This window comes from Alosa alosa, chromosome 19 (genome assembly GCF_017589495.1).
Source record: "Alosa alosa isolate M-15738 ecotype Scorff River chromosome 19, AALO_Geno_1.1, whole genome shotgun sequence".
In the NCBI taxonomy this organism is placed as follows: domain Eukaryota; kingdom Metazoa; phylum Chordata; class Actinopteri; order Clupeiformes; family Clupeidae; genus Alosa; species Alosa alosa.
Genome location: NC_063207.1, coordinates 18829820 through 18855882, shown reverse-complemented (window position 1 = coordinate 18855882; position 26063 = coordinate 18829820). Strand labels below are relative to the sequence as shown.

At 45.4% G+C, this 26063-nt stretch overlaps 2 protein-coding genes across 2 annotated transcripts in view; both read right to left on the bottom strand.

Annotated features, from left to right (window-relative positions):
• Positions 1-12359, bottom strand: part of LOC125284420 (synaptotagmin-16-like) — a 15483-nt gene extending 3124 nt beyond the window's left edge. The window contains exons 1-5 of the mRNA XM_048228357.1: positions 12277-12359; positions 10708-11380; positions 4620-4838; positions 2439-2908; positions 485-877 (exon numbers count right to left, since the gene is read on the bottom strand). Of these exons, the coding sequence (XP_048084314.1) occupies positions 485-877; positions 2439-2908; positions 4620-4838; positions 10708-11107 (1482 nt within the window). The 5' untranslated portion in view covers positions 11108-11380; positions 12277-12359. The remainder of the gene's footprint in view (positions 1-484; positions 878-2438; positions 2909-4619; positions 4839-10707; positions 11381-12276) is intronic.
• Positions 12360-20740: 8381 nt separating this feature from the next.
• Positions 20741-26030, bottom strand: snapc1b (small nuclear RNA activating complex, polypeptide 1b). The gene is made up of 10 exons (XM_048227815.1): positions 25749-26030; positions 25274-25433; positions 24894-25034; positions 24536-24640; positions 22558-22710; positions 22333-22413; positions 22151-22213; positions 21651-21828; positions 21471-21536; positions 20741-21264 (listed from the first exon to the last, which is right to left on the bottom strand). Exons 1-10 carry the CDS (start codon positions 25889-25891, stop codon positions 21227-21229), a joined length of 1128 nt encoding a protein of 375 aa, XP_048083772.1. The 5' UTR covers positions 25892-26030; the 3' UTR covers positions 20741-21226.
• Between the last annotated feature and the right edge of the window lie 33 nt (positions 26031-26063).

Genomic DNA, 26063 nt, shown 5'->3' with positions numbered 1-26063 from the left:
GGGAGTCCGTATTCAAGTTACAATCTTCGGAACAGCACATCCACTCACAAACAGCTGTTATCTACACACAGTCAATTCATAAAACACACTCACACTTATTATCGATTCAAAAGGCACACCACCTCTTTGGTTTCATTTACACCGACAGCTCTCCCCCTCCCTTTCTCTCACTCCATCACCACCGCTCTTTCTCTCTCTCTTTCACTCCATCACCACTGCTCTCTCTCTCTCTCTCTCTCGCTTTCACTCCATCACCACTGCTCTCTCTCACTTTCTCTCACTCCATCACCACTGCTCTCTCTCTCTTTCTCTCTCTCTCGCTTTCACTCCATCACCACTGCTCTCTTTCTCTCACTCCATCACCACCGCTCTCTCACTCTTTCTCTTTCTCTCACTCTATCACCACCGCTCTCTCTCTCTCTTTCTCTCACTCTATCACCACCGCTCTCTCTCTCTCTCTCTCCCTCCTCCCCCTCTCGCTCACCCTCAGGTTGCTGCGTGGCTCAAGGGTGAGGATGACCTCGGTCTCGCCGGTGTTGGTGGTGGCGTTGAGCTTGGCGAGGCGGTACACGGCCTCGCCCATCATGCGCTCGCGGCTCATGCGCCCGAGCGCGTACAGGCGCAGCCGGAGCGCCGACGCGGCCAGCTCGCCCGGCTCCAGGTGCCGGGCTGAAGGTGTCAGCCGGGCTGGCTGAGCCGCTGCCTGCACTGCCTTGTGGCGCAATGGGTTGGTCGGGCAGCAGCACGGCAGCACTCCGCCAGGGAGTCCATGCCGCCTGGCGCCGCCTTTGTCCGGGATGCCGTGCGCCGTCACCACGGTGACCAGCAGCTTGGCGGAGGTGGGCCGGTAGTCAAGGACCACCACCAGCCTGCGTGACTTGAGATGGGGGATGGGGACACAGAGAGGGGTCCCCAGGCTGCCGTCTCCGAGGGGTAGAGAGAGAGAGAGACAGAGTTATTCATGAATTATCATTATATGTTACACACACACACACACCTGCACATTCATAAATACTGTAAACCACATATATTTACGGTATGGAGGTTATGGAATAACATGTGTGTGTGTGTGGGTGTGTATTACGGAAGAGACATCAGGTAGACAAATGGCACATGACAGCTATGCAGAAAATCTCATTAATCTGGAGATTCTGTTCACACATTGCTCTCTTGCCTTCCTCTCTCCCCTGAGTCTTTGTGTGTGTGTGTGTGTGTGTTTGTGTGTGTGTGTGAGTGAGAGTGAGTGTGTATTTATGTGTGTGTGTTTGAGGAGAAAGAGAAACTACATAAAGAGCAGTGAAGCCCGATGTTGACAGAACACACAATGAGCCGAGGTTGCCATGACAACCTCAGACTCCTGATAAGATAGACAGAGTGACAATTGCACGTCAGAGGATGAGAGCCTGCTTGCAGAATTACAAACACACTCTCACACACAACACTAGCACACACACACACACACACACACACACACACAGCCAGCATATATACCTGAAGGTGGATTAAATGGCTAAAACATCAATACTGTCTGTCCACTCTGTACATATACACTCTCGTCTTTCTCTCTCCCTCCCTTCCTCCCTTTCCCTGTCATTCTCACCCTCCCTTTCACACATTTTCTCTCTCTCCCACACACACACACACACACACAAACACACACACACACACACACACACACACACACACACACACACACACCATCATCAGACACACACAGACACCACAAACCTACTCTCTCTGACAGTTTCAACTGGCTGAGAGTTTCCCTTGACTCCACACATCAACACATTAGAGAAGAACGTCTCCATTAGCAAAGGGCCGCCAGCTTAATGGGGGTGTGTGCGCAGGGGTGGGGTAGGCTGAGGGTGGGGTGGCAGTATTTTTTCTGTGCCTCATGCCTATTTATGACACCTGAGCTCTCAGTCTAACCCAGCACAACACAGACCCTGGGGAAAGCACTGAGTGAGAGGAGAAGCAAGGGACCAGAGAGGCATGGAGAAGAGAAGACAGGGAAAAGAGGAGAGAGAGGGGGATAGAGACAGAGAAGGCAAGAGAGAGACACTTAAATGTAGACAGAGAGAAAGCATGAAAGAGGCATGAGAGACGTGGCTATAGTATGTGATTGCTCTAATTGATGTGATGTGAAAATAATGACTGCTCGACTAAAGTGTTCTGTTGCAGCATCGATCAGTTCCCTGGCATGGATGACTCCCTTTGAGGCCACTGGTCATGCACTGTGAGCATAATGACCATGTCTCCACAGTCTTTCACTGTGACCGTCTTCACTGGCTGCCCGTGAGTGGACAGTTAAGTAAGGATCGTGTAGAGCCAAGCGGGGTGAAGGAATTGGGAGTTAGGAATTTGTCATGGGGAAAGAAACATAGCAATGTCTTGCTTTGGAGTGTCTGTTTAGCTGACTGCTCAACACACATTTATACACACACAGACACACACACACACACACTAACACTCTCACACACACACAGCGGTACCTCTGGGCTCCAGGTGGAGGAGCTGTCGGTGCCCTCGTGATCGTAGGCCTGGTTCTCCATGGCCATGGACTCCACCATCTCCAGGCTGTCGGGGGTCCTACGCCGCCCCTGTCGACTGCCTCCCCGGCTGCCCGTGCCACTGCCCGCCTGGCTTTCTGCCCAGCTCCCAGCCCGGCTGCTGGCTCTGCTGCCCGCCCTGCTGCTGCTGCCCCTCTCCCTGGGGGTGGGAGTGGGAGTGGGGGTGACGGCCTCCTCCCGTGTCTCCACCGGCTCCTGGGAGCCCAGGGAGTCTCTGTCTCCGTCCCCGCAGGCGTGGAGGGGGTCACGGATGGGCCGCGCGTCCTCAGCCCCTGAGCGGGACACGGGCCTGGAGGTCAGCGGGTCCCGGAAACTGCGTTGGCTCACAGCGTCCATATCTGGGGTTGGAGACGGTTGGAGAGAAAAAGAGTTTACACACTGTCACAGAATCATAAATACACACACACACAAACACACATATCGTACCATATCATGCATGCCAATGACAGTTGTATACATATCATATGTATACATCCAACATATAGATACACATATGCACTCACAAGCCTCACAACAGCTTCAAATAGTCGGAGTTGCAGAGTCACACTCAAAATGGGGCCACGCTATTGTGCATTTATTACTCCCCTTGTATTAAAAGACAGAACGCTTACCCATCACACATAATCTAAAAAGAACTATGCGTCACACTGTGCATTTAATGTGGGCCTTTAGCCCATACATCCGACTGTTTCATTCAGCCCTTGACAGATTGGACTGCACTTAACATTGAGCTGCTCCACGTGGCTTTTGAAAGGCCCTCATTTGCTGTGATTGACAGGCCTTTGAAGGAACAGCGCGTTCTGCTCGACCACAGCCGCCAATTAGATTCTGCCGAGTGCAGAATCGAACTGTTGCCGTGGCAACTGCCAGGACGCTCAGCCATGGCAACAGGGCACGGCGACTCATTATGTTCAAGTGATCGAGATCGAACCAGCAAGAGGAGAGGACCAAATTCAATCCTACAAAGCGACCTGATTGGGTTAGGAGGGGGGTCCTAATTTAGCTGTAGCTGCAATAACACAAATGACACATTACCTCAGGGTCAAGTCCTACACAAGCTTGACATGCACATTACTGTATGTTCTACATTTGAGCTCAGCAGGAGAAATACAACACATCATCACTATGACTATGATATGATTAAAAATTACATGACTATGAGCTGAATGAGGGATGGATTTCTTTGATAAGACTCTTAACAGCTGAAAATACCTTACTGGTTAGTGACATTTTTTCCTATCCATTTAGTTTTGCAAGTGGGCAGTTTATGCTTCAGAGAAGACACAAATGACCTTTAGCAACAGATGAGTGCTGGCCACTCATCTCTCACACAACCCATGGGCCCAAGACCTCCTCTGACTGGTTAATCTCCACTAATTTCCCTCACCACACCACACCACACCACACCACATCTGGGAGTGTAGACTGGACATCCCTAATGAAACATCTGGACAGGGCTCACTCACTCAATTTCCAGTTGTGAACGGTAAGAGCCCAATCTGTGGGGTTAATCTGAGCTGATCTGGAGCATTAATCTGCTAGCTGTCATTTTATTTACACGGGGGGGAGCAGTAGGTTCATGAGGAGTGGATTAATAAGATTGGGTTTGATTAAGAGTATTTACGCGTTGTTTACAGTAAGTGCTAAAAGTCATTCTGAGGCGAGACTACATGTTTGTGAGGGTAGATATACTATATAGATGCCACTGCCTACTTGTAAACAAATAAATATTTCTAGGCTAAAGTGTACGTACTTCCTCTGTGAACGCATCTGAGTGGAAATGTGGGCAATTTCATTATAGTTGATATGTACATTTGTGCAAACATAATCATGTCTGTGAGCTCATGTTTATGTGTTTCCATGTTATTGTGATTGTGTTTGTTTTTGTATAGGATTTGTCATTGTATGTGTTTGTGTTGGGATATGTGTGAATGCTTGTGCTGTATGTTTGTGTGCATGTGTGTATATACTGTACGCAGTTGTGTGTGTGTGTGTGTGTGTGTGTGTGTGTGTGTGTGTGTGTGTGTGTGTGTGTGTGTCAGTGCATACCCTCACAGTCTGAGGGTTCGGTGGTGCCCTCTTCCTGGTCGGACAGCAGACGGGTGAACTTGTGCTGGCGCCCTTGAGCTCCCTGTGCGCTGCCCGCCTCTTGGGCACCTGTGCGGAAGCTCTGCGAGCGCGAAACGGAGATCTCGAACTGCTTCGCCACGTCGTCCTCGCTATCCGACGAGCTCGACTGCTCCCCATCATCGCCAAAGCTGTTCACTGCTCAGACATAGCCAACGTCCACACACACACACACACACACACACACATGCGAATAAGTAATGCATACACACATCCAGAAATGTGTGTGTTGACACAGGGAGCACAGCGGGGGGGACAGAGGATGAATTAGTGGCGAAGAAGGTTTGGGGTGAAGTGGAGGAGCCAAGGGGAGAAGAGAGGAGAAAGGGATGCAAGAGAGAGGAGAGAAAGGGATGCAAGAGAGAGGAGAGAAAGGGATGCAAGAGAGAGGAGAGAAAAGGATGCAAGAGAGAGGAGAGAAAGGATGCAAGAGAGAGAAAAGGATGCAAGAGAGAGGAAAGGGATGCAAGAGAGAGGAAAGGGATGCAAGAGAGAGGGAGAAAGGGATGCAAGAGAGAGAAAAGGATGCAAGAGAGAGAAAAGGATGCAAGAGAGAGGAGAGAAAAGGATGCAAGAGAGAGGAAAAGGATGCAAGAGAGAGGAGAGAAAAGGATGCAAGAGAGAGAAAAGGATGCAAGAGAGAGGAAAGGGATGCAAGAGAGAGGAAAGGGATGCAAGAGAGAGGAGAGGAAAGGAGGGAGAGAAAGGGATGCAAAAGAGAGGAAAGGGATGCAAAGAGAGGAGGAAAAGGGATGCAAGAGAGAGGAAAGGGATGCAAAGAGAGATGCAAGAGAGAAAGGATGCAAGAGAGAGAGAGGAGAGAAAAGGATGCAAGAGAGAGGAGAAAGGGATGCAAGAGAGGAAAAGGATGCAAGAGAGAGGAAAAGGATGCAAGAGAGAGAAAAGGATGCAAGAGAGAGGAGAGAAAGGGATGCAAGAGAGAGGAGAGAAAGGGATGCAAGAGAGAGGAGAGGAAAGGATGCAAGAGAGAGGAAAGAGGCAAAAAAAATGATGTCAGGCGATACTGTATCACTGGAGAAAATAAAGAGGAAGATTACGAGAGAGGTCAACACAGTGGTATCACAAGAGCCCCAGTGGTGGACACAGAGGTGGTTGAGACTCAGTGCATCTGCATGGTGTATGATAGTGTGTAATGCAGTTAGGTGATGTAGAGAGACTAACTTGAGGACAGTCATTGAGTCAGAGAGTGAAAGTGTATACCAGTGTGTAAAATGTGTGTTAGCATCGGCCACGGGAGAGTGCACCACACAAGACATCTGTAGCTGGGCTAAGCTGGGCTCTGTTATATGGAAAGAAGAAACTGATGCAGAATAAGACCCAGAGCAGGACTGAAACCACAGCCTCAGAAAGAGAGGTAGATACAGAAAGTAGATCTTGAGAGGACTAAAAGGATCTAGTAGAAGAGCAAGAAACATACATATAACAGCAATCTAAACTAAAAATCATCCAAACACTTCAATAGTCAGAGATTCCCAGATGACCTCACTCCATACCTTCACAACAGGAGCAAACACAGGTCTTGTAATGCACAAGACTATCTCAGTTCAAAATTCCATGCCTTTGGGAGTCCCCTTGTCTGAGTGACAGGTGCAAGGAAGAGGCCTATCTAAAGAACAGCAACATAAAAGTCCCCCAAACACTAAAAATAAGCATAGTTATGAATGAACTGGATGTCAGCAACTACATATTTCAGCATATTCAAAACCAGAGACGTTTAGGGACTTTAATGACCCAAAGCAGGGTTACGGATCTTTAAATGCCTGCTTATCAGTCTTTCTTTCATTCTTCCTGTTCATTCTTGGGTGTTGGTTACAACAAGGAAGAGTGAATCATCCTTCTGTGTCCCTTTCATACGAGTCGAATTAGACCGAGACGCACTGCGTGGCTTCAGAGATCGCCATGGAAACCACTGCTTTACCCCTTCAGGAGGTTTTTTTCTCAATGTACACAACGTGCCTCAGAAATGATCTGTTACCATGGCAGCCTTAACACTGGGCAGAGGGGGCTGTTTTTGCAGATGATTGATTGCTGGAACTCATCGTCCTCTGACACACACACACACACACACACACACACACACACACAGACACGCCAGATACACACACATAGCTTTAAGGCTGCATTTTCTTAGCTTTAAGGCTGCATTTTCTTGGCTTAATGCACTTACACAGAGACATCATTGTTGGGTAACATTGAGACCCCACCTACTATCATAATCTCTCTCTCTCTCTCTCTCTATCACTATCTCCCTCACATTCACACTCAAACACACATACAAACACCACCCTCAGAGCAACGTAAAGACCTGCACCTGCAACTATCTCAATACACAGCCTGACCCCCACACACACACACACACATACATATACACACATACACACACACACACACACACACTCTCCCTCTCAGCACTCTGCCACTTGGCTGGCAAGGGAGCCACTGCTCCAGCTGGAGAGAGAGAGAGTAAAAGAGAGAGAGAGTGTGAGAGAGAAACACAGACTCTTTTCCTCGCCGGCTAACAAAATAAGGTTAATCATCTAAAAATAAATATCGCATGGCTTCCATTCAGCAGTCCCTGCCACATGGACCTGCGCACAAGGTTGCCTTTCCTTTCATGTGACCCAGATCCCCTGTGCCAGGCCAGGCCACCACTCCTTCAGCTCTCCTCTGCCTATGAGCACATGTGCTCTCTGTTGGGTTGTCTTGGGAGATTTCCGCACCTCCCCCCCTCCTTGTGCACCTGAGCCACTGGAGAGCCACTGTAGCTGGATGGGCGCACATGTCCCGGTCCATCATGACCACAGAGAGCTTGAGAGGGAACAATATTTTTTTTATACAGAGGTCTCAGAGGATTGAACACGACAGACCTATCTGGAAACACAACCATGTTGAGGATTCATTGTAAGCACTCTAAGCACTGCAAAACCTGTGTGTCTGTGTGTGTGTGTGTGTGTGTGTGTGTGTGTGTGTGTGTGTGATACGCGCACACGTGTGTGCAGGGTTCCTACACATTTTCCATTTCAAAATTTCATACTTTTTCCATACTCAAATTTCCAAACTTCTCAGTAGATTTTTCTGACCATATACTTGACATTGCGGCCACTTCTGGTTTGGGATAAGTTGGTGAAAACAAATGCATGGACAACTGATGTGAATTAAAAAATGACACTTAAAGGAGAATTCCGGTGTGATATTGACCTAAAGTGTATTGAAACATGATACCGAGTGTGAGCGTATGTCTCATAGCCCATCTCGGGCTTGTCCCCTGCACTCCAAAATCTGAAGCTAGTTAGCGATGCTACCAACAGCTTTTTCAATAGTGGTGCTTGACATCGAGGGCTATGCATGCAAATAAATCACTGTTTTACACCCATTTCAGGAGGCTCAATGTATCTCACACTTCAAAAATAATTCAGTGGAAATGCATGGATTCCAGTTTCTTCCAGTAGCAGCAACTGGAATCCATGCATTTCCACTGAATTATTTTGGAATCTGATCCCTTATCATACCTGTTCATTCTTACTCGTTGCTTTCGAATTTATCGTGACTAAATTCAAGATGGCTGCAAACGCTAAACCGTGAAGATACTGTCTGTATAAATCGTCTTGTAAGTAAACTACCAGTGCTTTTCAAAGTTCTCAATGTCTCGCTTTAAAATGTCAGGGCCCTCGAAGTCTACCAATGAAGTGTGGAGATACATTGAGCCTCGTAAATGGGTGTAAAACAGTGATTTATTTGCATGGCTAGTTAAACCCGATGTCAAGCACCACCACTATTGAAAAAGCTGTTGGTAGCATCGGCTAACTAAGCGCCAGATTTTTGGAGTGCAGGGACAAGCCGAGATGGGCTATGAGACATACGTTCACACTCGGTATCATGTTTCAATACACTTTAGGTCAATATCACACCGGAATTCTCCTTTAATATTCATCTATTTAGCCGGGTCATTTTTCTATGAGCCAGCTGGCAGTTCGTACAGCTGTCGTCAACTTCAGACTGTAACACTTTTGCCATTCTATCTAGCGCATCATATAGTTTTCAATGAATAAATACAACCACAAAGTTTTGTTTCCACCAAGCGAAGCTCACAGACTGTGCTTTATGTCAAAAGGAAATGTTGTTTGACCGGGAATTTGACCTCAAAACTAGGGGCCCTAGCTTAAATTATGGAAAAGGTCTAAAGTCTACCTGAAGCACATTTTTATTGAGGCAAAATCTATTCGAAAGTCAGTGTTTAACCCGAAAATAGCAGAGCTATTTCTCGATTCTCGATTAGGTTTTGGTTCCATGGTCAGGTTCTGAGGACCCCCATATAATTGTGTCTTGACGATGTGGACTGATAGTTGAGCTACACCACAGTAGGAATGGTTCATTATGGACTGACTGAAATGATTTATACTGTAGATGCAATAGTCTGGAAACACAAATATTTCTCCACACCCTTCTTTTTTTCATACTCATCCAGACCTGGAAATTACTAAAATCAAATTCCATACTTTGTGTGTGTGTGTGTGTGTGTGTGTGTGTGTGTTTTAGAAGATGAAATACAGAGTGTCTCCTTCAGATGGCCTCTTGAGAAGCACACCGCTAAGAACAGGGAGCTCTCAAGATTGATGGACCAAGCAATCAAATAGAACTGTGTGTGTGTGTGTGTGTGTGTGTGTGTGTGTGTGTGTGTGTGTGTGTGTGTGTGTGTGTGTGTGTGTGTTCTGTTTGTCCAACAAGCAATGTTTGTGCACCCGCGTGTGTGTGGGGCCGCATAATAATCAGGTTCTGAGCACACACAACACTCAGTGTGTGTGAGTGTCTGGTAAGCCACCTGTGCATGTGTGTGTGCTTCCGCATAATAATCTGCATCTTTGTGTGCGTGTGTGCATGTGTGTGTGCGCGCGTGTGTGTGTGTGTGTGTGTTTTCTGAAGGCGGCTACTTGCTCCGCTTGCATATCAGCTTACTCATTAAAACCCCAGAGAGACAGACCAAAACAAACATTCCACTGTTTACTTTCTAGTCCCCACTGATACACACACACGCGTGCACACACAGACAGAGACACAGACACACACACACACACACACACACACACACACAGAACCTCCTGCTATTGTGCGAACAACTCAGCAACACAAGCAACTGTGGTTGTGCTTGTGTAAGTGTGCCAGTGTGTGTGTGTGTGTGTGTGTGTGTGTGTGTGAGCAGCTGTTTATTTGTGTGCATGTGTGAATGTGTTTGCGTGCGTATTACTGTGCGCTAAAACTCATGAGGAGAGGTGGGAGTATCGACGCCTCACCGACTGACTAATGACTGCTGAGAGTAACTGAACTCAAAGGTTTTCACTGGAGGCGGATGGGAATGAGGCAGAACATGCTGCCTACAATAGCGCTGTGCTCACAGACAAAGTGAAGAAGGCCAAACGTAGGAGTCTCTCCAAAGATTCAGAATGAGCAGCCAATACAATGCAACAGGCAACTTGTCTCAATTGTATCATCCCAGATGTAAGCCTGGCTACGGCGATGAAGCTATCATTATCTCAAGATGTCAGAAAATCTAACCACACCTCTCCAAACTCAACAACCTTGTCAGACTCAAGACATTTCACTAAACCTTACCATAGACATTTCTCAATATCAATACTACCATGGCTGCATGTTTGTCCACACACAGCAATGTGATAGAGATGGAGGGTGTCCACACACAGCAATGTGATAGAGATGGAGGGTGGATTTCTTTTTCATTTTGTGACATTTGTGACATCACAGAATTTCATATTTTTGCAGAATGTTGTCAATACGCAATTACATTCCTGACTGACAGCACAGCGATCACCCAAGACATCCCGGGAGCCCACAAGGCATCAGCGTACGTCTACAAACCTAATCCCAACAGGCTAAACATCACCAAATCTGACTAGACCCTATCAGGTATTTCCAGCCAGACGCCACAACTCCGCCGACCCTCAGTGAAGTTCTTACCAGCCCGGTGTGTCCCAGCAGCGGGAGTTTGCCATGCTCCTCTGGCTCTCCAGGTCCTCCCTCTCCTCCGCTATGATGGACAGCTGGTCAGGCGAGGGGTCAGACGGTGGCCTGCCGCCCAGGCCCCTGCATGCCAACTCGGCCTGTAGGGCCTGCAGCCTGTCCCCTGTGGCCCCTGTAGCCTCGGCCTCCTTCTCCAGGTCTCCTTTGCGATCAGTGTTGTTGTCGTTGTCGTTGTCATTGTCATCGTAGTCCGAGCCAGAACCTGCGGCGGGCTCTGAGGGGTTCTTCTGGTCCGGCTCTGGCGGCTCGGCGGGCGCGGGCTGGCGCAGGCTGAGGAGGCTGGCCGAGAACGCCTCCGACATCTCGACCAGCCGCGCCGAGAACGCCTGGAAGCTGGGGCCCCAGGAGGACGTCATGATGACCCGACGTCACTTCAGAGTGAAGCGGAAGTGGAAGAGGAGGAACAAGGGCAGCAGGAGGAGCAGAATAAGGAGCAGTAGGAGCAGGAACAGGAGCAGGAACAGGAGGAGGAGGAGGAGGAGGAGGAGGAGGAGGAGGGCGTGACTACAAACCTACCATCATCTCTTTGACAAACCCAAAGTCACTCCAGAAAGAGAAGCTCAGGTACAACAGCAGATCCAGACAGAGGATGGGCGGCACGTAGCTAAGTCTGTGCTCCTGTGGTCCATCTGTCATGTCAAACAGAAAAGCTGAGTGCTACCTGGAACTGCTCTGAGCTACACAAAGTGGACTGTTTGCTAAAGGAACCGCCCGACCTGGAAATACCGGAGCAGCAAACACACTCCCTGACACACACTGTACACATCACACATCATATACACTACACACACTCACACACAGAAACACACACACATAAGGACTCCTAATTCTCTTCTCTTCTCTCTCTCATACAATTTCAACATTAAGATTTTAGGACTATCTACCATGGAACATGGAGTATTCAGTATAATAAGTTTTTAGTTAAGTGATGCTGACTAGATTTCCGAGGGGAGCAAAATAACACCTCACTGCTTAGTCATGAAAGGAAGGAAGGAAGGACATAAAAAACCACAAAGGAACAAAAGCACAGGCAAGATAAGAAGAGGCTTAAATGGCAGTACACATTAACAACTCAAGATAAAAAATGATCTCATCCAACAGTGTGAACTTTCATCAAGTGTATGGATACTGAATACCAATTAACATCAAGAGTTATCCCACTGTTCTCGCAAATAAAGGTGTGACCACAGAAACACAAGCCAAAACAGCCCATCCTTACATCAACTAAGTAACCACAAGAGGCTGACTTCATCCACAGGTATACACATTCTACTCTCATAATCCTGTGTGTGTGTGTGTGTGTGTGTGTGTGTATTTGAGTATTTGAGTCTGCGAGAGAGGGAGAGAGAAAGAACGTATGAAAGTTTTTTAGAATGTATTATATTCACATATCTATACATGTATGTATGTATACATGTATGTTTGTGTGTGTTTGACGTGTGTGCGTCCATGTGAGCGCACACTTTCCTAATTCATCTCCCGCCCATCTTGTGTGTGGAGTGGAGTGTCGGGCCCCTGTACTCACCCAGGCCCTGGTGCACACCGCGCTCCTTGCGGCGGCGGCGGCTGTACTGTTCCAGGCAGGGCAGGCCCCCGACGCGGGCGAAGCACAGCTTCTTGTTGATGAAGAGGAAGAGGATGGCCAGCAGGACCACAAAGACGCCCACGGCCGACAGGAAGCCGATGGCCTCCGGCGTGACTGCCAGGGAGAGGGGACACACAGAGACACACGCATCAGACCACACCAACACGCAGCCTGACGTGCAACACGGGGACAGTGCAAAAAGAGAAATAAATAAATAAATAAATAAACAACAAGCAAGTAAACACAGACGTAGGATGCAGGACATGTAGGCACACACACATGCAGGTACATGTAAGCACACACACACACACACACACACACACACAAACACACACACACACATACACATACACACACACACACAAACAAGCCCACAAGTTTACACATATGCAAAAAAATACATGCATGTAAGCACATGGGAATACAAAGGTAAGCACACACACACACACACACACACACACACACACACACACACACACACACACACACACACACACACACACACAATACAGAATCACACACATATACACAATTGGGCAGGTCTTTAGTGTAGGGCATCAATGCTTAAACCTAATACATTTAACTATACACACTGCATGTACAGATTACTAATCTGGTAGACAGGTAAAACATTGCTAGACTATTTTTTACAAGTTGAATTACCTTCACTTTGAATCATCAACATTCAAGGATTTAGGGTGTACAAGTGCCCAACGGGGAAATAGTGCAGGCCAAAGACATTATACTGTATCATATGTGGAAGACAAATGCATTACATGCAGGAATACCATTCATCTGAACACACACACACACACACACACAGCCAAAATATTAATGCTCAATGCCTCATTCAGTGATATCATAAAGCCGGAGGGGGGCGGGGCACTAACAAGGTGTATTCTGTAACTCCAGAAGGTCTCTCTCTCTCTCTCTCTCTCTCTCTCAAATCAAATCAAATCAAATCAAATCAAATGGTGCTTTATTGGCATGAATGAGTAGAGTCACTGTTGCCAAAGCTACAAGTAAAACATGTTAATAATCAACTTTACATTATAAAGTATTGGTATAGAGATAATTGGCCTCTCTCTCTCTTTCTCTCTCTCCCTCTCAAACTCGCATGTTTCTCTCACTGCCCTCTTCTCTCTGGACTCTGTAGCACTCAGAGTGGCCAAGGACTCCCGCTGAGGTCAGAATATCCACACAAACGTGAGGATGTGAAAGAGAGAGGGCAGAGGAACAGAAAGAAAGAGAAAGAGAGAGAGAGACAGAAAGAGAAAGGGGGAAAAGAGAGAACATGAAATATAGGAGAGAGGCAGTATTGGCTGACATGGCTGTCTAAATAAGTGCCAACCATTTGTGCACACACACGCACACACACACACACACACACACACACACACACACACACACACACACACACACACACACACACACACACACACACACACACACACACACCTCGCTGTCCCAGGTCAGGACAGATGGATCGGAAATGCACACACATCACAGACCTCCTCTGAGCTGCCCAATCTGCCTCTCTCTGTCTCTCCATCTCTCTCGTCCACACAGACACACACAAACAAATGAAAATAAGACTCCAGATGAACACACTCACACAGACACAGACACACACAGACACACAGACACACACACACACACACACACACACACACACACACACACACACACACACCATCCCCTGGAAGGCACCTGTTTAATCCATGCTCTTTGAATGTCAGCAGCCAATAAGGAAAACCCAATTACTACAATGTATTTCAATGCTAGTGATGTCCTCCACCACACACAAACACACAGAAAATACAGAACAGTTGACTCATGAAATAGAGCCAAATTGAAGGCTTATGATTTGTGTGTGTCTGTGTGTGTGTGTGTGTGTGTGTGTGTGTGTGTGTGTGTGTGTGTGTGTGTGTGTGTGTGTGTGTGTGTGTGCATCTACATGTTTCATTGGTTAAACAGGTCACACCACGGCAACAGGCTGAACTCTATTGCCTTCTTGACACCTAGCTCCAGCTCAGAGGGATTATATGTACTGCTGAATAACTCCAAACCTCTCTTTCTCTGTGTCTGCCTCTAACTGTCACCTTCTCTCATTCCCTCTCTGTGCTACATGATCACGACAAGACTTACAATCAACATTTCAAAGCAATCCTTTACTTTTATACGCTCATTAACAAATGAATCAGGGACACTGGTCTATTCAGTGTTTGCACTCACTAACAAGGATACTGTATACAGCATGCGCATGTAGGCTACTATATATTCACTTGTCCTAGAAACAGAACACTATCCTTTTTTTGTTTCTCATTTTCTCATTCATTCCCTCATTTCTCTATTTCTCTGCCACCATTGCAATTTTGTTACATTAATACTACTACTACTACTAATAATAATAATAATAATAACAATAGTTGTTTATATTATTATTATTACCACATTACAGACTGATATAGAATATGAAACAAGCAGCATTTATTTTATAACAGTATGTGTATGAACAAAGAGTAGTTAAGAAAAGAGTACGGAGGGTTATCCAGTTGAGGCTTCCTTAGAGAGAAAGAGTGCTGAAAGACTGGTGAAGACCACATAGCATCCTCAGCAGAAACGCTGTATCTTTCTTTAATCTGCCTCATGACGTGCAGATATTGCCCTCTACTGATCAAAGGAGGAAGACTACCAAGTCTGCATTTCTGAAGTCCTCTGAAGTCAGCTGATTACATTTCACAGAACCTCTCATCTCATTACAACTCATAATATTACAAACACAAGGGACAAGTAAAACATACATAACACATTATATAAACAGGCCACAACAGCCCAGGACAATCAAGTCCACCACCTGACATCCATAGAAATGACAAACACAGCACCATCTATTGGTCATTCTATTTTCTATTGGCGGCCAGAACGAGGCTACAGAGTACACCTGCCATCACACTTTAGTCCAGCAGATGGTGGTAATGCACTCCGTTAGCAAACTGCCAAAGAAAACTCACTGAAGAATTAAAAGAAGAAAAAGAAGAAGAAGGTTACTCTGGAAGGCCCATAGGGCAGGCCAATGAGGCAGGCTTTTTTCTTTTGGTAGTTAGGACACTAGCCTAGAAATCTAGACGCACTCAAGCGGCAGCAAATGTAATTTGCAGCCAGGGTGGTCTAGCAACAGCTTGCGAGCTGGAAAACCAAACTCAGGTCAGGCCAATCACATTGTGTATAGAGTCGATGGGCAGGCTTAACAGAGTTGCGACGGTTCCGTGTGAATTCCCTGCTACTTGAAAACAAAGAGGATGGCTGCTGCTGCTGGCGAACAGCGGCCTTCGAATCAGCTTTGGCCGCGACTCGGCACTGAGTGGCACTGGAGGGGTTGTAGCGCTATCCTATTGCGTGCAGAGGGAATTTGAAAGAACCGTTTATCCCGCCCCAAGGATTGAGCCCTGGCAATGGTGTATTCCCAGACCCAACATCGTGATGTGGGTCTGGCTTGCCAAAGTATTGTGTGTGAGCCGAGGCAGCTCTCATATATGCTATACATTAAATTGTACATATCATATAGCTATACATTAAATTGTACATCTCTAATATGCTATACATTACATTGCACATCTCATGCTCCTGCCATGATTCTGCCTCCTGATGTAAACAATGATGTTAACCAATGGCAATATGGTGGCGAGGAATAACCAAAAGTAACAAATATAAATGTATTGTAATGTGTGATCATTCAAAATATTAAATGATCTTAAAATACATTTCAATACAGTTCTCATCCAAACTTGTCAAAGTTAGGATGTTTTATGTTCACTTTCAATGAAATAACATGGGACACTATCCCAATGTCAAATTTAAGCAATCAGCTAGAAACAGGCACTCACTTAATCACAAACAACAACTATCACACACACAAGTACACACGCACACACACACCAAAGGACCTACACATTCACAACTAAACACACACACACACACACACACACACCAAGCACCCGGAGCGGTTGGAACATTACATGTACAGCGAAACTGTGTGTAGTCTCCCCCTTGCTCTCTGCCAGATTCCAACATGCAGAGTCCATATTCTGTTTCCCTTCTTTAGCAATATTACCCTTAACGTTCCTCCCACCCCTCCATCCAAACTCTCACCTTCGACGGGTCCTCTCACCTCCTTCACTCACTCCACTCTTCTTTCGTTGCTCAGAACGCTCCTTCTTCTGCTGTCTCTTTTCTACCTAAACTGATATTCCACACCAGCAGCGCTAAATTAGAAGAGGCAGCCAGGAAGTTGACTCAGAGCTCTTCCAGTCTCCGGGGGCACTTCCTCTCCCGCTGGGCCCAGACTGGACCTCCCATCCTGTGAGAGATGGATCCCTCATCTCCCCCTCAGGAGGGAAACCCTGCTCCGCTACAGGAGTGGGCTTGGGGTGGGGGTGATGACAACCTGCAGCTCCTGATGGCCTTGATTTGCCCCCTGGTCGTGGCCACTGCCTATCCTCCACCCGGGCACTCGCTCAAACAGCCCAGACAAGCTCTTCTCATCTCGCCTAGCTCTCCTCTACACCCTCACGCAATGGCAAACACCTCCAGTTTCGAACAGTGGCGTCACACACTGTCACGTCCACTTAGCCGACACTTTCATCTGAGGTGCCTTGCAAATCGGTACAGTGTTTAAGTACCAGTAGGCAACCAAAAGAAATAACACTGCCATGGTACGGTAAATGGCATCTCTTTATAGAAAACAGATATATATATAACAGATATAACAGTCATCAGATATAACAGTCATCTAATATATTAGCATAAACAAGTTCTAAAACATTCAATAATGCCCTTTACTACCATGATCATTTATGACCACTGAAGCAGTCTGTGCATGCATCACCGGAGACAGGAAACATGAAACAACTCTCAAGAAAAACTAGGTGAGAAAGGTAAAAAGTGAGAAAATTCTAAACTACCACACCAGGCATACTAATCACACTAAAAATAATATGACGTATTTTTTATTGCTATTCAAAATAATTTACCAGTTGTGTATGTTCCACAGTAGATGATACCATAACCATACTTCAGTCAATGCTATAGCTTGAATGCAATCCTGTGGCTGTAACAGGTGAATTTTTGCCAGTATGTTGGGGGTGAAACGATATGGTTCCACCCACAAACAGTCTCTATTTCTCTTTCTCCATCCGTGGGCCTCACTCTGTCTGCACACACATTTGGCCAGAGCCACAGTCACTCACAATCATACACAAACATAACTGTGTGTACTTTTGCCATTGTTCCTTTACATGGCTCATGCCGTTACCATTTCCTCCATCTCCATGGCAAAATAAGCAGTGCTAAACGAGTCTTGACCTGGCACACAGGACAAAGAAATGGGCTACTCATGACTTGTGCAAACACATGTGGACGGCATTGCCCAGGGAAAGCCCAGGATTATGTCCTCTCTTAGACAACTCACTCTATGCTTCTAGAATGTTTCCTGAACTTCCCTTCCACCTGATTTCAGTCACATTGATATATCAGTGGCACAAGAGTCACATTGCTTTACAATGTAGAGATGCGGAGGGTATTGAAAAGCTTTTCTCAGTTCAGTTCAGTTCAGTTACGACCACAAGCAAAGTATGAGAGTTAGAGTGCATGGAGTAGCTTCTCATCAGCCATTATCCCTGTGACTTGTCCACATACCACACTGACCACTAGAGGTTGTCCAAATGAAAGATCTTGCGACACAGTCCTACAGTAACTAAAGGCTAGCTCAGTGCTAGCAGACAGTGTCATCTCTCTGACCTTACCTTGACCTCACCTTAGCCCACACCATGAGTTACACTCTCTCCAACACACACACACACACACACACACACACACACACACACACACACACACACACACACACAAACAGCAAACAGCACACACTATCATTCATTAATCGCTATATGATGCCTCCTCAACTGTAACATGTACCAGGTGTCTCTGTTCTTCCCGCTGTGCGTGTTATTGCAAGACCAGAAATGTTTATGCCTCTGGTCATATCTGACCCTTTAGAATGCCCCAGTAACGCAGTTGAAACAAAAGCTAAACTTATCTGTTTCAACCAGCATTTTTGTTTGATTATGCCTGAAATGACATTTGGCTTCAAAAATCAGACCCCCCATGCTAGGAATCTGTGAGTCAAGTCTAGTGTGGAACCAGGTTAATGATAAACAGTGGCCTAAATGGAACGGGAGGACCATGACAATAGAGTCCCTCTTCAGCAAAAGACATTAGTGAGAGTTCACATGGGACTGGGTGTGAGTCTCATGCATCTAGGGAATGTCACAGACTCTTCCTAAAGGCATGGCTAATCCTGCCACCAGCGGTATCTGCTGATTCATTTTCTACATGTCCCACCACCTCAAAACTTAGAACCTGCTGATTAAAGGCGCAGGGCTTTGTGTAAGAAACAACCATCACTACCTGACAGAGTGTAAAAATAATTTAAGAAGTAACCTAGTCTTAGATTTGTGGTGTAATTAAATTGCTGTTGTTCTTGGATAGAGCCCATATATTTCCAAAGTGCAAAGCTTTAACGGGCCTTGCCCTGGCCTGAAACTGAGAACCTTCCCAAAAGCAATTGGCCTTCAAATGGGTCGCCTCATCAATGTGGAATAATGTGAGACGTGAGTTAGGGGGTAGCCTAATGGACTTGTATGAAAACCTCGATACAAACACAATAGCCGCGCGTATTGTGGGTAGTTTGGAGAGAGTAAAATATGACTGACACCATCATTCCTACACCTGTATTTAAACACTAATTATTACAAAGTAGCATAACCCATACACAAGGCAGCTATATTACTTAGAGAGATCCCACTGTATGCGCAGCCATACAAAGATGGGACGCATTGCTTATCTTTATTACTGCGTAGGCTAGCTACGGACCCTGCAACATCAAGAACGGCTGTGGAAGATGGGGGTGGGGTGCTGAAGATATTTGCACATCTTTATCTCTGGACAATCGATATCAGAATCCAACGGGGATACTCACTATCAGCGGCCATGGCTGAATCGGTTTAGTCCACGGCTTCTATTCGGGTTTTGAGAGAACAGTCAGCGGCAGCGTCTTTAAGGGTCTTTCTGTCAGCTCACATCGCATCTAATTTGGTCCGCTGAGCTGAACGCGCACAGCGTTGAATTAAGCCCGTCTTCCGCTCCGTTTTTCTCTTCGCTTCAGCACCAGATCATCAAGGCGCCACTGATGTACGGTTGGGATTCTCTACCCCCACCACCCTTTTCTGCTGTATCGCGATCACGGAAGACGCGGACATCCCTATGACGCGCTGCGCGTTCCCGCATTCGGCGCTCGGTTAAGCGCATCCCAGTCTTGTGTAAAACAGTGAGGAGGACCAGCAGACATTTCATTGTAATGTTTTCCTGTATCGATTCATTTTAACTTCGTATTTGTTACCGTCCTGACTATGCAACATCAATTTCAATTTTTCCATACATTAATGATTATTCAAAGAGAAAGACATGTTTCTAGGAAAACTTACCTGAATATCCAACTGCAACTGGCGTTCTCTCCGCACAAATTCTAATTTAAAACCTATTTGTCATTGGGGTGTTTGGGGACAAAAAAAGCTAATAAGAATGGCCATGCATTTTCGTGCTGCTTTCTGGGGTTCACCTTCTTGAAGCTCGCCTCTCTGGACTGGAGCTCTACTCTGTGAACTCTCCAGCACAGTCCCTCCATAATAGGCTATAAGCTACTTCGGATCTCGGTACATCCCCCGCCAACTGCGAGGCTGTAAACTCCCAGAGCCTAAGGGCAATTCACAGGGAACTAGAAATCAACCTCTTGTCTCTTAAACATTTCGTCCGTAACAATTTTGTTTCAAACCAAGATAACCCCATTGTCAGAATCAATGTCTTTGAAGAGTGTGAATGATTAACCTACATTTCATAGACACTTCCACACACCGGGACTGTAATTCATTCACAAGAAGGGTTAAGCATACCTGTAAGAGATTGAATAATTTCTGCGTAGTATCAAAGAAAGAAATGCATTTTCACAGCATGCAAAAGCACTAGGACAATCTACTTTCGATTTCTCTGGGTAGCCTAATAGTCCAAAGGACAGCTTTGAGAAGCATCAGTATTGAGCGTACATGGTATAGTGTTAGTTTGAATTGTCTGCGTAGTAAAGAAGGGATGTGATATTGATTCACATTGACAGCTTAATTTGAAGATCGATAGGCGGGCCACTTTGACACAGGTAGGATGTCACTCTTAAAGAAATGTTACAAGAGGGCTCAGGCACCGACACATTCTCATGGGACGTGACCCCCCATCCTCATCCTCATCCACACCCACAAACACACACACACACAAATAAACTCAAAGGTCAATATTTATATACTGTATATAAAAAATATTTAACATTTATTTCACATTTGTAAGACATGACACCACATACTCAAAGCTATGCATGCAGCATTATGCAGCATAACACTTTTTGGCTATGTCATATGGCATCTCACACATACATCTCTTGGTATTACCGGTATGTTAAACTTGGCTAGAATGTATTTGGAAACTGCAACAAAAACGGCATTCTCTTCCATTATATTAACCAAAAACTAGACACAAACTAACACCCATCCTTCTGGTCATAACAATCTATCTTCTCAGCAATGACCATGGTAGCAAAGAACTTCCAGAACTTGCAAATGTTCATGTGTGGGTCAACCACTGTCCATCATAAACAACACCCACAACATAGGACCTGATAAAGGATTTACATTATTGAACATTATTGTGTGAGTCTAAAGACAGACATTCAGAGAAGGACGGTCCAAGTAGTACAGCTGGTCCAAGCCAGTCAGCATGTTTCATGGTTGCGTCACCAAGTGAAGCGCTTCACGACCCTCTCCGGGGTGTCTAGAGAAGGCCAAAGACAAGCACTCATTAGCTGATCATCCAAAACTTTTTTTTCTCAGAATAATCAATATTCTCAATCCTGGCAAAAGGTTGCTGATATTAGAGCTCAAGTGCAAAATCAATGAATACTCAATTTATTAACCCCTTGTTTAACTCATTCTATCATGCTGATGGCCCATACAAGGTACTGTCCATGCCATGCTTACCTTCACCGTCAGCCTGGCTTAGTTTCCACAGCTTGGTGCACTTGAGGAACTCCTCTGGGATGCCTCCTGTTGGGACAGAGAACACGTCAGTAACTGCCCTTCCACAACAACTGAGGGTCAGTGTGTCAAGGTGGAGACACCCAGATATAGAGTTGAGTAGGTGTCAACGCGTGTGCTTGCCATTTTCATAGAGACGGCGTAGAGTACGGTATCTCAGCGAATTGGTGAATCGGTATCTATGCCTTGCAACTGCCATAGGCTTGACCCCTGGCTCCTGTCCAACCCGCCGGTCTTCGTGTGGGCCGGCCTCTGCTGCTGAGCAAAGCTCCGCCTGTCTGTGGCGCCGGGACTTGGCCACCTAGTGGAGAGACATGGAACAGCAGCGCAGTGTAGAGGCAGAATGAACACTACATAAACAAAGGGACATCCACAAACACGTTCATGAGATTAGAGGCGGACATCCCGGATCCAGAATATAAAAGTCCTGCCATATATTTTTTCTACCTGTGCACTTAACACAGGTGATATCACTAATTATCTGATCTAAATGGCTGCCAATTAGGATGAACTGGTTTATTAAATGGTTGGATCAAATACTTGGCAGGAATTTTACTTTCTGAACCCGGGATGTCCGCCTTTGCATGAGATGCCATGACGAAATGAAGCAATTTAACACGCACCTCCACCACCTGGCCGTACGAGCGTGCCTTGATGGAGGCGAGGAGGTCTGCTCTCTTGGAGCTCTGGAGGAGAGGGAGACAGAAGAGAGAGAGAAACCCATGAGAAGAGCAGATGCTTGGGGTGGGCACCTCAGCACCATGGAGCTCCGGCTGATTATGCAACCCTGCTGCTGATCCCTCACCTCCTGACGCGGGTTAAAGTTGGAACTGGTGGAGGGCTCTTCAAGGTTCAGCCTGGATGGCTGTTTACTGGCCTCATTTATCTGCAAAATAGTACAGGATGGTCAGCAGAATCTCCATCATGCACCATAAAGCAGACCACGCTCTTTACAGAAATTCAAATGTAATGTTACAGTTTTTACTGAAAAACAAAACACATTTTGTTTGTTTCCAGGCAAAAATCATACCATGTGAATTTTCTGCCACGTTCTGAAGGACCTCACGGAATTAAACAGTTTCGGAACCAGGTTCTGGCGGACGAGGTTGAGACTGGATTCGGGGTGTTGGATAACCACAGATTCCTTAAGCTCCTTGTAGTACTGGTTAATGTTAGCCACCTCCTGTGCAGCACAGAGACGGGAACAGTTCAGATCAGCCAGTCAGAATAGCCATTCACAGCCTATCTGTTGTCACTATTAGGCATTCAGAGGCTACTACAAAAAAGCGTTTTTCTAGACACCACTCTCCTCCACAGAGTTTAATCAGTGCAGCTCAAAGGACCTCTTCCCCACACACAGCTAAATTCCAGTGAAATTCTCACAAACACACACACACACACACACACACACACACACACACACACACTCCATCACTCTGTGTCAAGATACCCCTGTGGAGCAAACAAACACAAACACACACAAACAGTTCTGCACCCACAGACCCTGTGCAGCACACTCACTATGTGTTACATTCGAGTAGAAGCATCAGACTCTGGATTTGTATGTATGGCAGGAACTGCAGGAAGATAACAAAAACTCTAGAATCATCCTGAAGCAGTTAGGGAAATAACAATTATGAAACAAGTTCCTTTGCACAAGTAAACAATGATAAATCTGGACATCAAAGAAAAGACAGGGCAAGTGTGTGGCATTGTGGCTGCATTTATGGATTGTAATTATATAACGCTTTTACTGTTACGGGCACTCAGAGCGCTTTATACCAACTCACACACACATTCTTACACTGAAGGCTCCCATGCTTAGCCAAAAAAACACGATCAAATCCCCTGATTTTCCATGTCTGGAGTAGCCTTTTTAAAATTCCTAGAAATTCCATGACCCATGAGAACCCTGCACTTAGAGCAGAGTAATTTTAGTTACTCAGTAGTGACTTATCAGCTATGGCTGCTGGGAGTGTTGACAGAGGCATAGGATTTGACATCATTCTCACAATCAAATGACAAACATAATTAGGGTTGCAAAATTCCGGGAATTTTCAAAGTTGGAAACTTTCCATGGGAATTAACGGTAATATTTGGGAATTAACAGGAATAAACGGGAATTAATGGGAATAAACTGGGAATTTTTAATATGGCAAGTTAGTCTATAACAGGGAACTTAAATGTAGTGGACAAAACCCCATCTTGCAGCATAATATTAGTTAAAACAACCTGATTTAATGCAATTTCAGTCGAATTTCTACCCTGCACATCAGTCAGTCACATGCACACAGCAATTTAGCATAGGCTAGACATAAAGGAATCTTATGGTGCGTTCATGTGCATGGGAAAAAAATGTTCCAACCAATAGGATTTTGTTGTTGAGTGGTGTGGTGTATCTTGGGCAGTTCAGTGTTGCTAGTTTAGCACGCTAGTGAACAATAGGCAGAGAATGGGATTCCCTCAAGCATGCTAGCTAGCTTTGTATGCTAAGCTAAGCGAAAATAGGAACATACAAATCATATTGCTTATTACGAAACAAAATGTTAATGTTTGTATATGAAACAGTTTGTATGAATTACCCAAAATTCCCAGTTAATTCCCGTAAATTCCCATTAATTCCCATAATTTCCTTTAATTCCATTAAAGTTTCCAATTTGGAATATTTCCAAAATTCCACAGCCTAACTTCCCATGGTAAGTTTACGGAAATTTTCCACCCCTTTGCAACCCTAAACATAATTAAAGCAAAGGTACACAACCTTAAATCCCCATGGCAAGGGTATACTCTCGCAAAGTAAGTCAATTTAATTTTTTTGCTAACTCATTTTCTGTTGTACCGACAGTTATGGCATCACTTCTTTGTAAGCTCTCAAGCCTATCAACATAGCATACAAAGCTCTTCCAGTTAGCTGTCAAATAGTCTTACATTGCTGGCTAGCACATTATGCACAAGGGTGATTTGTTCCACTTGTTCATTCAATGTACAGTAACCCCAGACCCAAGTACCTCCAACATTTCTGTTGTAACAAGCTGCTGAGGACGAGATGCTGGTTTAGCGAAAACCTCAGTGTTCGTCTCCCCACGTTGCTTCTTATCTCTTAGAAATACCAGCTGTTGAAAGTAAGAAAAAATACAGCACTGGGTTATAAGAATCCTCCATTCATTACATGTAATTCTACACGTCATCATACATACAACAATATATTTGCTTAGTTTGTACAGATACAAAAGCATCCAAGACATATTAGAAGATTAAAGAAACATTCCCATAAGAGAATACTCCAACAATGAGTTGCGACATAGTGGTCACTGCATCATGTCCTAGCAGCAGTCTAAACAGAGTGATACTTATGTGCAGTCCTACCGGAACAGGCATGGCGGTGAAGTGAAAGGCTTTTGCACCCAGCAATTTGTGCAAGATGTACACCACATCATAGTGCTTAGAGCCCATGGCGTCTTGAGTGAATGCTTGGACATCCTCCCAGTCTTTCAAGGCCAGACGGATCTGCATCAGAAGAGATAAACTTACATCATGGATCAAAACAAAGATTAGTTTTAGTCAAGTATGACAGGCATCATGTTTACTGGGAAATCATTACACAACTAATAACTTGATTTATTAGACAGCAGCTGCTTACTGTCCTGCGACCCATTGATATTATTAAATACACAAATATTGTATGTTTTGGCATTTAGAATTACTTAAGAGGATATCAAAGTTCACTCCGGAATGTGTGGGTGTACCTTCTGCTTTGGGAAGGCGCTCTGTGAATGATAAAGACCGTAGAGAATATAAACCCCGCCAACTCGGATCTGAAAGGGGTATGGCGGTAGGAGGTAAGTGGTAGCCGCATTCAATGCCATGCGGCTGAAATCATTTTTCTCTTTCAGATTCTTGATTCCACTGTTGAGATGTGCAAACAAAAACAATCATTAGTCAATAGGTTCAGCGTAGACATTGAGATTCACCCCCTGAAATGAATGATTACCCAACACAACAATGGTCTCTCTTGCTTGCTACGTTCAATTATCGACTAACATTAGAAAAGTAGCCTGAGTGTATGCTAATAACGTAACCAGTTTTAACTAGCAGCCAGCGAGTCAAGTTCGGCTTACAAATAAATAATACGATTAACGTAAACAAAAAAGACATTAATTAAGGACGTGTGTTACACGAAGTTCAACATAATATTATATAAACTTAAATATCCTCACTCACTGAAATATTTCACCGAAGTCCATGTCTTTCCAGATGGTTGAGAATTCCTCATATCGTACTGAAGCTGTCCGTTGAAATCGACCCAACAACTCCTCAAGGTCTGTTTTCAAAGGCTCCTCAAATTTCTCTAACCGCCCTGACATTATTTGTTCTGAAATGGAAATACCTGACTGAGGAAAGCACAATTCTGCAAAACTAGGAACAAGACAACAATAACAACAAACACATCACGTTTGAGAGTCCTACTCGGTCCTACTGGAGGAAGTGTCGACAGATGATGACGTATTACAGCCACGCTGGTTGGACAAACTTAAC

Coding starts and splice junctions, on each gene's coding strand:
- snapc1b (XM_048227815.1), bottom strand. CDS start 25,891: ATGTCAGGGCGGTTAGAGAAATTTGAGGAGCCTTTGAAAACAGACCTT. Junction 25,035..25,273: donor GCGCCTTCCCAAAGCAGAAG/GTACACCCACAC, acceptor CTTCTGATGCAG/ATCCGTCTGGCCTTGAAAGA. Junction 22,214..22,332: donor ACTTTAACCCGCGTCAGGAG/GTGAGGGATCAG, acceptor CCTCTCCTCCAG/AGCTCCAAGAGAGCAGACCT.